Source organism: Nothoprocta perdicaria, unplaced genomic scaffold (genome assembly GCF_003342845.1).
Source record: "Nothoprocta perdicaria isolate Ctin4 unplaced genomic scaffold, notPer1 scaffold_20, whole genome shotgun sequence".
Classification (NCBI taxonomy): domain Eukaryota; kingdom Metazoa; phylum Chordata; class Aves; order Tinamiformes; family Tinamidae; genus Nothoprocta; species Nothoprocta perdicaria.
Genome location: NW_020455205.1, coordinates 1486576 through 1501021, shown reverse-complemented (window position 1 = coordinate 1501021; position 14446 = coordinate 1486576). Strand labels below are relative to the sequence as shown.

Here is a 14446-nt window from a genome sequence, read left to right as displayed (position 1 = left end):
ACATGGCACTGACACGAAGGATGCTACACTACAGACATGGCTCTTCTCCAGTTACATATTGCTTTTCAGCCATTACGCTTCTCACCCTCTTTCCTGCACTCTCTCTTGCCTTCTCAGTTGGGACGATTAGAGGGCAAAGCAATTGCTAGAGAAGAATTACTCCCAGGAACTGTGCTGTGATTGCTACCTGCTGTTTCATATTTTTGAAGTTGGGAATACTGCTCCCAAAGGCCTTTTGCGTCTCAGCCTAAATGATTTGCTGGAGGATAATAATGTCATGGCCAGTAAATAATAGTGAACTATGTCTGTACATGGTCAATATGATTAAATGTCCTTCACCTCTATTCTCACTCTGACCTGGTTGTGAGGAAGTGAAAAAGCCATCAGCAATGCCCAAAGCTTCCTGTATTAAATGTTATTTTAAAGCAAGACAGAGAAATGGAGGTGACTTAGCAAAACACTCACAGCAACAATAAAATGAAAAGCTAGACCCAAAAAGCAAAATTATCACCACGCAAGCAGACTCCAGATGAGTAATGCAACTATTGTGACCTCAAACTTGGAACAATTTTCTAGCAAAGATTACAGCAACTGAAAGAAACAGCTTTATGTGATAAAAATATCACCTACCATACTGAGAATACTAAGTGGAACTTTTAATTGTAATTGTAGGTTTAATTAAACAAAAGTCCCTTCACTCTTAGACTAGAATTAATTGTACATTTAGAACGAACTCTTTATAATGCTGATGGTCTAAACATATACCTTACACATAAGTTTTGGCACCTAAACTTCTTTCTTTCAAATCACACCTAGAAACTGAAACCATTGCTACACTGCACAACCACCTTTGCTTAAGTAACTACTTAAGGGTTAAAAACATTTCTTCATAAAAACTCAAGAGCAAAACTAACATGGATAAATTTATTTTAAACAAACACAGAGATGAACTTATTTCAATACTTGAAGATACCAAGAGGGAATAAATTACCTATGAAAGATAGGTCATATATATCTTTCATAAAAATTTCCAGAATCTTATAGTATCCATTTATTTTTACATGGAAAAGTAATGTAGTTTAAAAGCTATAAAAGATGTGTTTAAATAGCAAGCCCGACATGTACAGCTATAGATGTCATAATTTTAAAAATTATGCCTGACAGTTGTTTTTCAAGCTGAAAAGCTTATAATGACAAAATTAAATTCATTAATTTGGAGAAAGGGGCCTGAGCTTAACTTCTGTTGCTTTTCACAACCGTATAGTTATGTAAAAGCATGGCCACAGGTAATTATTTAAACTTCCAGAAGTATGAAAATAGATGCATCCTTCCAAACTATCAAAAGTTAGAAAACTGATTTCTGCATATCCAGGTTGCATCCCTAGCATCAGCCTTCTCAAATATTTCTCAAGCATAGCCAGGCTTTAAATACCTAGCAGATCAAGGTTGAACCAAAAAGCACATTTTACATTCTGTTTCCTTCCAAATTACTTTGTTGTAAATTGTCAGTATTAGTGGGCTGAAATAACAGGGGCATGTTTATGTTTTCCCCTAGGCTGACGGAGCAATGCTGGGTGAATGGATAATGGACTCATGAATCCAGCCTTTCAGTCTTCAATGGACAATGTGGCCCAGGCCTGTGCGGGTGTATATGGGTGCATACGTATACAACAAATTTACTCAACAGATTAGAAGCATGTGTACAAGCTTTCTACACATACTCTATTATTTACAGTATAGTCTATTATTTACACTAAACTTACGAACTCATATGTCTAACATACAAGTAGAATATATATATATAAAGTAGTCATGGAAAAATGTAAATATATATACAAACACTGTACAAGTACATTAAAAAATACGATTTACTTAATTATCCAATGCATTTGAACTTTTTTTTCAGAAGCTCCAGTAAGTTAGATTAGTAGTTATTACATTTCTTGAACATATGCAATAGTGGCTCCTTTAAAAAAACCTGTGTTTAGCACCTGATTGATTTTTTTATATGACTATACACGTCAATATGACCTTCAGAGTTCAAAGCATCAGGGAAAAAATGACTATGCTGAAACTCTTTGACAATTAATCATTTAAACTTTAAAGATTTCTAAACATTTTAACAACATATAAGCAATTTCAAAAAATGTCCTGCAAATAAGGATTTAATCTTTTAATTTAATCTAATTAAGATTAATAGACAGCATAGAGTTAAAGGAAAAAAAAAAACCCAAAGTCCTTACCAGAATAATAAAGGTAACCGGCCCAATGAAGCTCCAGATAAAATAGTTATCTACATGGAGCCAGCAACTATGGTGGAGAGAAAGAGAAAGGTGAATAATCACAGTCACTCTTTAGCCCCAAAGTGGAAAGTGCAAAATATTTTCTTAAAACRGCATTTCTTTAGTAAGCAATAAAAAACAGTACACAGTACTGCATGATCATGGACATTTTTTTCTTAACCTGCAACACCTTWGCTGAATCCAGGTTAATAACCCTATGGATCTTGAAAATACATCATCAGGAACAGTTAATGTATAAGAGGAAACAGAAGCAAAACAAGTTCTGTTTTCAGTGAAAAGATTCAGTCACAGCTTTTGTCATGGATTAATGAATATAAAATCAGTAAATTGATTATTTTTTCACAGGTTTCCATGCATTCTCCAGGATCTGCTTTTAACTTTATATCATAGCCAAAGCGCCTATCCCTGAGGAACACAGCACAGAAAATGTTCAGATGCCATGTTTTGCAGAAAAACAATATGGTTTAAATAAAATGCTCCAACTGGGAATTGAACAGTACAGAAAGAATATATATGATACTGGACCCAATGATGTGTAAACTTATTAGGGCAGACTTCACTTAGTGATTCGTTTTTCATACACCCCAGTTCCCTGCTGAATCGCTTTTATTTGTCTTTCATCAGTAGCAAAATCAGGCCGCTTCCTTGTAGTCAACAGTATCTTCCCGTTCTGCAACTAATTTCATCAAAGGACAAAGTAAACAGTATTGGAAGGCAAATTCATGCCTCCAGCAAGTCGAATCCTCAGAAATGTCCTCTGTCTACCTCATGTCATTTTYGATATGTATCTGTATTTCTATAAACAAAAGACAGTGGCTAATTTTAATCCTGCACTACTTGCCTGATAAAATATCATCCAAGTGAAACACAGGGGTTAGGATATTGTACTGTCATAATTCAGGATGAGAGTTAGCTAGAGGGTCAGTTGAACAAAGAGATCTAATGAAGCATTAGCCTAAAACGGGGTGGTTAAGCCTGTCAGGTACTTTAAGTTGAGAAGAATTTTTACTTAATATCCATTTGAGGCCAAAAAGTTATTTACTTTTTCAATTTGTTTCAGGTCAATCTTTTGTGTTAAAAGAAAGACCATAATTTAGAATCAGTCTCTCTAGAGTACAAATCCTCTGAACCTAGAGAATTACAAAAGACTTGATTGTAATTTGTGCACAGCATCACCATTCTCTTACCAATAAAGCTTTCAGATGGTATTTTAGTCTGTCAGGGACCCTCTGACAGCTAACGGGCTTTAAAAAATTATTCACTTGAAAAACACTCAGGTCACTTGCAATTACTTACGCTTTCTCTGTTCCATAGCTCTTATAGTCAATAGCTGCTGAGACACCAACTACTGTAGCAGGGAAGAGGTAGCCAGCAACATAATAGTATTTCTTCCTAGAATATTCACTTTCAAATACTTCTACTAACATAAGATAAAGCTGCACTCCTTCTAGACACATCCAGGCAAAGGCTGCCAGGAAGAAAAAGTGTAAGAGGCCTGCAAATATTGGACATGCAATCTGCAAAGAAACAGAATGAGGAAAATATAAACCACAAAATATTCACATCATTACGTCTTGAATGAAATAGCACGCAATAGGACAGCATATATTTCTACCAAATCTATCTGTCTAGGAACACATTTGCTCTCTAAAAACATGTACTGAATATTTGCAAATACTAATGTATTGACAGGAGTTGTAGAAAGCATAATCAGCTAACACACACAGCTGAAAAATACAGGTATTTTGCCTCCCTCAAACATAGACTATTCAATATTACAAGCATTTGTTTAATTTTGAAATTAATATAGCATTAAGACTTAAGAGTTTAGATAATCTGAGGCATAACAGTTGGCTGTAGATGCATAACRTAATAATGCTTCTTTAAAATTATCAAACAGCCAACAATTTTTTTCAGCTTTAATATCACATTCAGTATTTTGAAGTTTATAATGTCATACCAGAAACCAATATAGATTTTCTCTGTGTCTGAATGCAACTCTACCAAATTCTTAAATTTCAAGCCAATAACTTCTGGATGACACAATTTCAACAATACTGATGAAATAGTGCATGAATATGCAAGTAAAAAAACTGGGTAAACATATAATAAGGCTCTGTGTGTACGTGTGTGTGCACATGTATGTGTGTATATGTATATAAAAARAATGTCAATAGCTGTTGAGACATATATAACTACACAGGGAGAATATATAACACACATCTTTCTAGTATGTCAACATTTAGTACAAGCTCTTCTTTCAGAAGTTTATACCATCTGCTTCATTAATGGTTGATCTTTCATAACTGAAAATGAAACGCTGCTATAAGTGGGAAATTAATACCCAGGTACTATTTCTGATGAGTGCAAATACTATTGATGAGCATGTCTATCTTATTTTCTCATACAGCTAAATATTGTAAAATATTTTCTCATTTTATTCTAGTCTTGCTGTATCAGAACACTAAAAACCTGGCAGTCTGTCATTTTTTTAATTCAAATCTATTTCAAATAGTCAGTTCAGAGAACATATCGGTACACACAGAAGACTTACCTTGTACTCTGTCTTATCGATGCCTATTAGGAAAATGAATTCAGCAATGAATAAGTTGATACAAAGGTTCTTGTGAATAGTATTACGATCACTTTGTAGGCCACGGAAAAAACAGAATGTGAAGATGCAGATGGCCAGGCAAACAAGAGAGATGACAATTCCCACCCAGGTGATGACAGTGAGGAGCAATTCGTGCACTCCATCTTTGTACTAGAAATAATCAAGAATGGAGAAAATTAATATGACTCTTCATGAGTATAAACAAAAATCTATTTTCACAGGTAGCATCCAGAAAAGTTACTTGCTCATTATATGAGATGGGGAAAACGTACTCCTCAATTTATCGGATTCAGGTTAGCTTCTCAGAAGTGCAAGATTAGGGTTAGTAGAAGAACATCAGGTCAAAATGTAAAAGATGACTATTTTTACCAATAGATAACATTCTGGCTTTTCCTAAACTRGCTGTAAACTTGTTAGACAAGAACAAGCATAAAGAGACATAAAATTTTGAAAGTATCACTACACTGATGCAGGTGAAGCAGAGAGCTTTCACCGGACCTTCTTTTAAAAACTCTCATTCTTTCCTATGGACCTGCAACTCCACATACGGAAGGATTACTATGACTAAGGACAAAATGCAGCATATTTTACATTTAAAACTCCAATTCAAAGCTGGGTCCTTCCTTCAGTTGCAGCACTCTTACCTCAGTTGTTTTTTTAGAGACCTTTCAGAAGAAAAAGCYTTACAATCTTGCAATAGTGCATATTTTGGGCCCCTTGGTAGCTGGTAAGTGCTTTAATTAGACAACAAAATTTCAGACTGCAAACAGGCATTCAAAAATGCAGTAAAGCAGCTCTTCGACCTTCCTATCATAAGGACAGCTGCTTTCAGAGAACAGCCTGCACAGGCCCCTACAGATCTCTCCATCTGTATTGCAGAGAAGTCTGAAAAATGGTTGCAGTGCTGGTCAGTAAAATATGATCTGAAGAAAGCTCTTGTCCTTCCTTGTCTATCTTTTCTTTTTTTTTTTTTTTTTTAATAGTGGGTAGAAGTTATAAGTATTGAAGAAACATGAGGAGTTTTGGTTCCTTCTAAAAATTTTGAAGTTGAATCTTAAAACGTTTCTTTTCTGTTCGTAGCTAGAACTACCACTACTTACCACAATTTCCCGGTGAGCCATGAGAATTGCAAAGTTGGTTAGGTGACTGCAAGCACAAGTTGTATGAGTTCTGTTTGTGTCAACCAGTTTGCAGCCTTGAGTTGACCAATATCCCATCATAGTCCTTTCTGAGTAGTTCCAGAAGGAACAATTTGCATTGAAGTAATTGTCAGGCTGGGAGATAAAAGGATAAAATAGAATGAGGATTTTACACCCTAAAATGGCAATAACAATTGTTTAATATGTGTAAAAGGTAATTTAGATTAAACTTTGCATGTTTCGGACAATAAAGTTTTTCATCAGCAAAATTGAGGACAATGTTATACATGGAAGACATCTAGTTTAAAAGGGGCTTTATAGTCCGAAACACTCTAAAGTGTAGTCTCAATTACTGTAGACCCATTTTTAAACAATTACATTTTCCATCTTACAATTTTATGCACTGATGGTACATTATAGCCATTTTTTGCTTTCTGCAAAATTAGGACTGTGAATTTATTCTGAAGAGATTTCTCTTTTAATTGAATATTTAAAAATATGTTCTCTTTCCTATGATTCTCACCTTTGGGCAGCCCAAAGTCATGTGAACAGACATTGCGAAAAAGAAAATTCCTCAATGCCTATCCGTTTCAATAAAAAAATATAGAAACAGATTTACTTCACCACGGAAAATGGGAGGAAAATCCAACCATTTTTTCTCCATGCCTAACATGATCATTTAGTTTTCCCATATAAAATATCAAAGGACCAATTTAAAGAGCAAAGAAACATGTGAAATAAATTATTGTGAAGATCAATGATTTTTGCTGTAACACAGCCCATCTCCCATTGTTAGCATGTTTCTAATACCAAATTTGAAGCTTTCAAAACAAAGATATCTTACTTTGTTTTTCATTAAATAAGTGTATTTAAACAGAACTTGTATTCCAGAACCTGTCTGAAATCAATGTAAAAAGTTCAAGTGTAGTTTAAACTTGATACCTCAAACAAACAAGAATCTTTAACAGTTGATATTTTCTATCCTGCTGCTACTGTTAAAGTTAATTTTCAGTTAGAAACAAATTAGTCATTTACATTTTCATGTTGATTACTGAATTAGCTTTCATTAAGATTACACTTAAGTTCTAACAGTCACTGAACCAGGCTCATTTAGTTTTATGTTCACAGACTTAACTAAACTTGTATCTTTGACCTAGTCCAACTTTTAAGAATTAAACGGATAAAAGGTCATTTTTCTGCGTTGCTTTTCTCTTATGGTGATTTTATGACCTTTCCATTAACTCATTAGTGTAACTCACATCGATGTGTTCCAGAGTGAAATGCACAGGGTCGGTCAGGTACACCCGGCTTGACTCCTTGTTGATGGAGGCTGCAATGACGTGGGAGTTGACAGCAATGGTGCTATTCCGCCCAGCAAAGTCGCTGCCCAGCTTTATGGTTGCATTTTCCGTACTGAGAAACCGTCCCAAACTTTTGTAAATGATGAAAACCAGTTTTGTTAATCCTAAAACAGAAAAACTCCCATCACCATGCCATGAAATTCATACTCATCAGAGTGCAATCTGTAATCTAATGAATGGAAAATGAAACATCAGTAACAGAGAGGCACTATCAATTTAAGGATTTGAAGGAAAATGCCCAGGTAACCGCTACCTTTAAGAAAAAAGAATCACTGAGAAGTCTTGTTTTGCTTTGTTTTTATTTTGTATCTCAGGGAGGTAATGTAGGTTATATAAAGTGTATTGGTAATGGCAGTGTTCCCTGCCCGAGACTCACCGTTCCTGCTGTTCTGCTTCACGGTGCTTGCAGAGAGCTGAATCGAATTGCCGCCTTTGCTGCCCTGAGGAAACTTCAAGTCCTGCACCTGGCCCTCAGTAAGGAGCACTGCAACATCCAGAACTAGGAGGGCAAAAGAAAAAGTAGGTTGCAAAAAGGGAAGATGCAGAAAATTTCTTAGATCTAGACTGCAATATGGCTTGAGATTTTATTGCMCACCCTGCTCTTTCTTCAGTTTCCTCAAACTGCTGTCCTTATTTGCCTTCTTAAGATAGATCTGTAGTGGCATATTTCAACCACACAGACTTAGTTTCTTTAAAATTTAATTAAACTTAGTGCACGCTACTGAAATGACAGCTCTATAATAGTGAAAACATGACATCAAACCCTTTCTAATGTGTGTTCAAAAAAAATCCTCTTAAAAATGGCACAAACACAAATGTCACAGAAAAATGTTTATTTTGAAGCTCGGTAAGCCTGAACAATAACCACTGCTGGCAGATCTAGAACTATGAGTATTAATTTAGATATGATAAGGTTTTGACAGTCAGCAAATGAATAGCTAAATACACTTAAGCAGAGTATTAAGTAGAGTGGACATCTAAAGTAGATACTTTTTTTTTTTTCTAATTCTGTATAAAAGTTTATAATAAGATATTTTGTTTGTCCACTGAATTATTTTAAAGTGAAAGCTCAAATGCAACTTATCTTTACTTAAGTTCTAACTGTATGCCACACTCTACATAAAGGAGGTTTCAAGACATTACCATTATAATCCAGATTCTTTGGCACATAGCAAATTGGGTAGGTCAAGACAGTCAATTTAATATCAAATATCTCTATTACTCTAAACTACAGAAGGCATGGCATTTGTGAATGATTTCTGTTTCTGCAGAACACTTACATGGATATACAATTGGGATTTAGCATGGGGCTGTTCAGTTTGGCACGAGACCAGTAGAATACTGGTTATTTATGACTGAAGACACTTTATATTAAGGAGGGATGGTCAAACAGTCTGCTGAAATCAGTGGAGCTGCTTATTTATATCCTAACTGAGCTTTCTAACTATATTGCCTACATCTTCCTAAGAAGCATCTGCTTTAGAAATGAAGTATATGATAAYTGCAAAAAGGTTCTTTGCAAAACCAAAGCAGGTTTTGCAGGTCTTATTTAAGGCCTCTATATAAGTGAGAAGAAATAYTAATGGTTAATTCCAGCCTAAACTCTCAGAGGATATTCTGCAATTCTACGCACATTCCTTAAGAAACAACTGGTGCAGTTACTTCAGTAATGGATTGTAGCACCCTTCCTGACCCTTTCCCAACATCTTCCTCCTCAAATAAAAACTAAGCGGTATCGTCTCCTAGAGTTACAAATACGCAGACATCAAAATGCGAATTTAAAGTCTAATTTCTGCAATCTATTTCAAGCCTCTATCTCAGTACTCSTTCAAATTAGCAGACTTTCAGCTTCCTTGTACCTCGCTTAGACTTCATTCATTGTCATATTAAGACGAAGAAACTTTAATTTTATGCATAGCAATGATTTTTGCTGTAACAGCCCATCTCCGAATATTTGCAGATTTCTAATGCCGAACTCCTTCATTTCTCTGTCACCACTTAAATTTTAAATTATGCTCCAACTATGTTCAGCTATTCTGCAGTCTCTGGAGCATAGCTATTCTGCATTATGGGAGATGTAGTCCACTGAACACATTTTTACCTGAAGGCAGTCATGTTTAATATAAACATTTGGCCGATGTTCTGAGTGCCTAAAATATTTAAACCAGCAAAGCGCAATGTAAAAAGTAATTTAAATTCATTAGGAATAGATTATATATAATAGGAAAGCATTTCTGCAGCTCTACAGAAAGCAGTTACCTCAAAAAATCCATACTCTGCCATTTAAGCACTCTTCATAGCTATGCGTTCTGCTAATGATTTTTCAGTGGTAAATCAACTTTGCAACATCAACTACTTTACATTTTACAGTGTATTAATAATACTAAAGAAGAACGCTAATTTTGTAGAAGCAAAGAGCTTCCCTGCTTCTTCCCTGCTGATGAGCACTTCTTCTCCAGCACCGGCAGATACAGGTTTCTAGCAAATGCTGCATAGCTTAGCTTTCAAAAAGCATGTGGCTATCAAGGGTATTTTGTTATTTTGCATAACACTATGCAAAGCACTGGAAATTACGCTTGAAAAGAAATTCACTTACCAATATTTTCTGTGGGCATTGAGACTCTGGTGGGTTCTAAGAGATTATCAGCCAAGACAAAAGCCCCTTCTTCTAAAGTATCAAGTAACATGGTTGCTGCGTGGGCTTGTTCAGAAGAATTCATATCTTTCCAGGACTCTAGAGCTTCAGGCCTGAGCAGGTTGTCCACAGTATCAACAATYGCCTGCATTCATTAGAAAACTATCATTAGGTCTGAGTGCCCCGGGCAGCTGGGGAAAATTTTCAGCATTATCTGGTGACAATTATAATACTTAACTGTCAGAATGATTTACTGTGATTTAATGGCACTAGAAAACTACTGCCAACATAAAAATATTTTCCATCCCCTTGCTGAATTAGCGTTAATAGAAGTGCAGCCACTAGTGCTGTGCTGTCCCTAAGTGGTAAACACGCCATTGGACTCGTCTCACGTCAGACATAAAGACAGTCTTATTAACGTACCGAAAATTCTAAAAATAAATGCGAGCAGTTTTGCCTGAAGCTTTCCTCTTAAAGTTAACGTCAAAATATTTAACTTGTCTTTAAAAACACTAATGCCAAAAACAAGCGTTCTGTAGTTTTGGTTAAAACGATAATAATACTGTTCTGGAAACTTAAGACAACTCATGCAGCTAGAGCACCATAAACTACTTGTCTATGACAAACTGCCTTCCTTATTACAGGAGGCATGCAATGAAGCTGACTCAGTGGATATAAATTAGCCAGGGCCACTCTCACTCCCCCTCTTGTTCCTGTCCCTGTTCGTAGATATTTTAAAAGATCACTAACTCCCATTCCTGCACAAAGGTCAGGTACAAAAGGAAATCAATAGAGCAAACAAGATGTCCACTGCCTGTCCCTGTTATCAGCSAAACTGTTATAAGGCAAAACTGTAAAACCGAGCAAAGCTGCCATTTAAAAAAGTCTGTCTTGTAACAACTCTATCATCATGTTTTAAGGTTCATTAAGCTGCATATAAAGTAAGAGTAAATAAGGAGGAAAAAAGGAATTCAGAGACATCATTACATTATTTTTACCAAATAATCCAATCAATCACAGTAATCAGTTCATCAATCGAAGGCAGGCTCTTACATTAATGCATAATGTAGCTGTACATTGTGTATGCTGTGAACTGAGAATGCATGCACTGCAGAAACACTAGGTTTGCTCTGTCCCATTTACCTACTCATAATGTGTCATTAAGCATATATACTATTTGTTTGATCAATTTAAAAGCACTGGGAATGGAAATAGAACACGTTGTACAAACAAAARTATGTTGGTCTGGAATACGGTATTGTGCAAATAAATGAATAGAAAAAGTTGGTTGAGGATATTGTCAGAGCAAGATTAATTAGCCTAATCCATTTTAATATCCTCTTTCTGTCTGCATTGTGAGCCACCACGACCTTCCTGGCAGGTGAAGATACTTCCAAGTGGCATTAAAGCCTTTTTTCTTCCTCTAATGGGAGACAGAATAGTCAAAATGCTCACACTGATACTGCTCCAGCCATTAACTAGAGTGGAACACAAATTGGTCTGCAGAGGCCAGATTCATTAGTCACCAAGAAATACAGATTGGAGCCTCTAATCTGAGGTACAAATGAATCCTCTGTCACAAAGTGGGAACTTGCTTCATTTGCATAGCATAAGTCAGCTTTTGAGTTGTAATTTCAAGAGGTTTATTAGTCTTATCTGAGCAGGGATGCTGTTGGAGACCTATGGAAAACGGCACTGGTCAAAAATGCAAGTTGTGCCAAAGTTTCTTATGTCTTTCTATATCGTGCTGATGGTAGCCATTAATTAATAGGAAATGCCTTTTCATAAAAGTACGAACATTCAGTTTACTCCAACAATACCTACTGGATTACCCTTTACTATGGAAAATAATGATTTCTAATTATCTGTGATTTTCTCTCCTGCATTATTTAATTATATTGCAAAGTATTTCCAAGTAAATTTAAAAAAAAAAATCATTCTTATGTTAAATCTCAGAGGGTAAAACTAAACCTTAGTGTTTTAGAAGAAACTTTGAAAATTTTTAAGAGCTTCAGGCTTGATTTATTCTAGGTCTTTTTCTCTCAGCAGGACTGGGGTGGCATTACTGGCAGTAGGAGCTGACAAATATGAACATTCTGCACTGCAAAGAAACTGAAAATCAAGCCACAAATAGCCTGGCTAATGGGACACTTGGTATATATTTTGCTAGTGAATTTGGAGAAACGCTTTTATTTACTTTTTAGTCTGAAATTGCTGAATCTGGCCTTTGTAAGAACTCCTAAAACTGTAAGAAAGAGTGATTTCACTAAGTATAAAAATGCAGAAGGAACAAAGCAGACTATACAATGTAGCATTTTCATGCAATTAAATTTAGTCTAACCAGTCTTTGATATAAAAAAACACAAAAGTGAAGTAATTTCTTATCACTTGCCAGCTTTTTCCGCTACCCAAAGTCATATTATGAGGAAAGAAATGTTACTTCCAATTCAGATAATAACCATTTCTATTCTCATACTGTTGAGTAAGCAGATGCAAAAGATATATAAACTTTGATCTTTTTCTTCTCGAAGAGTTTTATACCTGTGCAAAGCCAACATTTGTGCAGTTGATATGGCGCACATTACACATTTATCAAAGACTGAAATACATAGGATCATGCAGCAAGATGATAAAGCGTGGCAGGTTGCTGAAGCAGGGAGAAAGCAGGGTGACAGCACAGGAAAGATACCTTAAGGTAAGCCCTGCATGTCTTCTCACGTTTTTGAAGCTTATTAGTGAAGAAAAAGAAAATTAAAAGTTAGACACATTCTGAAAAGTTTCAGAAATATCCAACAGAAAAATCTAGTATTTCTAATCCCAAATTTCAACTATATAGAGTCTGGACATTAACATAGTTTCTGTCCAGTGATGACCATAAAAATCATCATACAGGAAAGTTTCTTCCAAGCTTAAAATGGATGCCTAGATTATCTTTGCTCAAACAGTGGGATTTCAATGAAAAGGTCAAAGGAGAAAAAAAATCTGTGTTGGCGCCTAATCCTTCTCTGGGCAAACTCTTTTAAGTGTTGCTTGGGATTTTAAATACAATTATTGGCACAATATTGAAGGAGTAGAAGGTTCTCGCTAAAGCAGGCTGAAAAATGTTTCATTTKTAGCCTGTTGACTAAACTGTGGCAAGGAAAACACAATGAGGTATAGTATTTCCTCTGGAAATAAATAGAAATTAAAACATTTTTGTGATTTGCAATTAAAACACTAAGACATACATTTTCTCTGAAAGAAGGTTTCTTAATTCCAAATATGGCGAATATTCATTGTAACTAATGTTCTATGTTAAAAATGCCAAGCAAATGCTACTTTTCTACAGGAAGTCATATCAAAACAAAATCCTGCACCTAGGCAGAATTGATTTTGTTGTATATTCAGGCTAGTCATTAAACCATCATCGGACCAAAAAAAAAGGACAAAACCACTGCTTTTGTTATGGAATTTCTGAGATCTAGCACCYGTTTCCCTCACCCTATTTATATGGAACTCCATATTGGGTAATGGGCGCACAGCTAATCTGTTTTTAGGACCGGTCTGCTATGGTAAACTATAGCATATCACCTATACTATAGAAGGGAATTAAAATCCACCTATACTATAGAGGGGAATTAAAACCCTCTACTGTGAATTTACTGTTTTCTTTCACCTGTTTATTCCAGAATTGTAAGCAGGAACAAAATACGTAATTGGCAGTAWTTTTTCTGAAAGGCAAAAATTCCCAAGCGTAACAGTTATCCCAGCAGGAGGTGGGGACCAGAGGTGCAAACCTTGTTATAACTCCTTCCTGCAGAGTCCTTCTCGCTGGGCCTCAGCTCCTGCAGCTGAGCATCGAGGATGTCCACAAGCTGCTCCATCAGCCGCACGGACGAGCTGACATCCCCGGCAAACACTGGTCCTTTGGTGTGTTTAGCCAGTTCATTGGCCAGGCTAGCAGCATTTTCTCCACTTCTGATCTGAAATGACAATTTATATTATCTCAGCAGGGTCCCTTGTTCTCCTTACGGCTCCTAATTCCAATTCCCTGTATACCTTTGTTGTGGCGAAATAACCATTTGCACATACATTCAAATCTGCAACTAATTGAGACCAATAATGTTCTCTTTATCTCAGAAGATTAAAGGTTCTTAGATCCATGACACACAAAGGGAGTTCTTAACAGCCATCAAAACTAGAAATCAGACTGGGACTTTTGGGCTAGATCTTCTGTTTCATCCTCGCTTTTATTTTACTGCTATTATCAGACACTAAGATATCTATTTGTTCATACCAGTGCTTGAAGCATTTGAAAGTCAAGTAGCTTGGTACTGACAACAAATTATCCAGTTTTCATAAACTTAGAAAATCTCAGTAGGGAGGAAAACAACAGAACGTGGCTCTGCGCTCTA

At 35.9% G+C, this 14446-nt stretch overlaps 1 protein-coding gene across 3 annotated transcripts in view; it reads right to left on the bottom strand.

Moving 5' to 3' along the window:
• The window catches only part of ADGRL2 (adhesion G protein-coupled receptor L2), a 153958-nt gene that overhangs the window by 21437 nt on the left and 118075 nt on the right, over positions 1-14446 (bottom strand). For 2 of the 3 annotated variants that reach the window (XM_026037993.1, XM_026037991.1), the window contains 9 exons: positions 13829-14014; positions 12742-12780; positions 10014-10197; positions 7794-7916; positions 7316-7521; positions 6018-6191; positions 4858-5067; positions 3600-3820; positions 2244-2310 (listed from right to left, as the gene is read on the bottom strand). In XM_026037993.1, coding sequence (XP_025893778.1) covers positions 2244-2310; positions 3600-3820; positions 4858-5067; positions 6018-6191; positions 7316-7521; positions 7794-7916; positions 10014-10197; positions 12742-12780; positions 13829-14014 — 1410 coding nt within the window. The remainder of the gene's footprint in view (positions 1-2243; positions 2311-3599; positions 3821-4857; positions 5068-6017; positions 6192-7315; positions 7522-7793; positions 7917-10013; positions 10198-12741; positions 12781-13828; positions 14015-14446) is intronic. The other variant, XM_026037992.1, reaches the window with a different exon arrangement.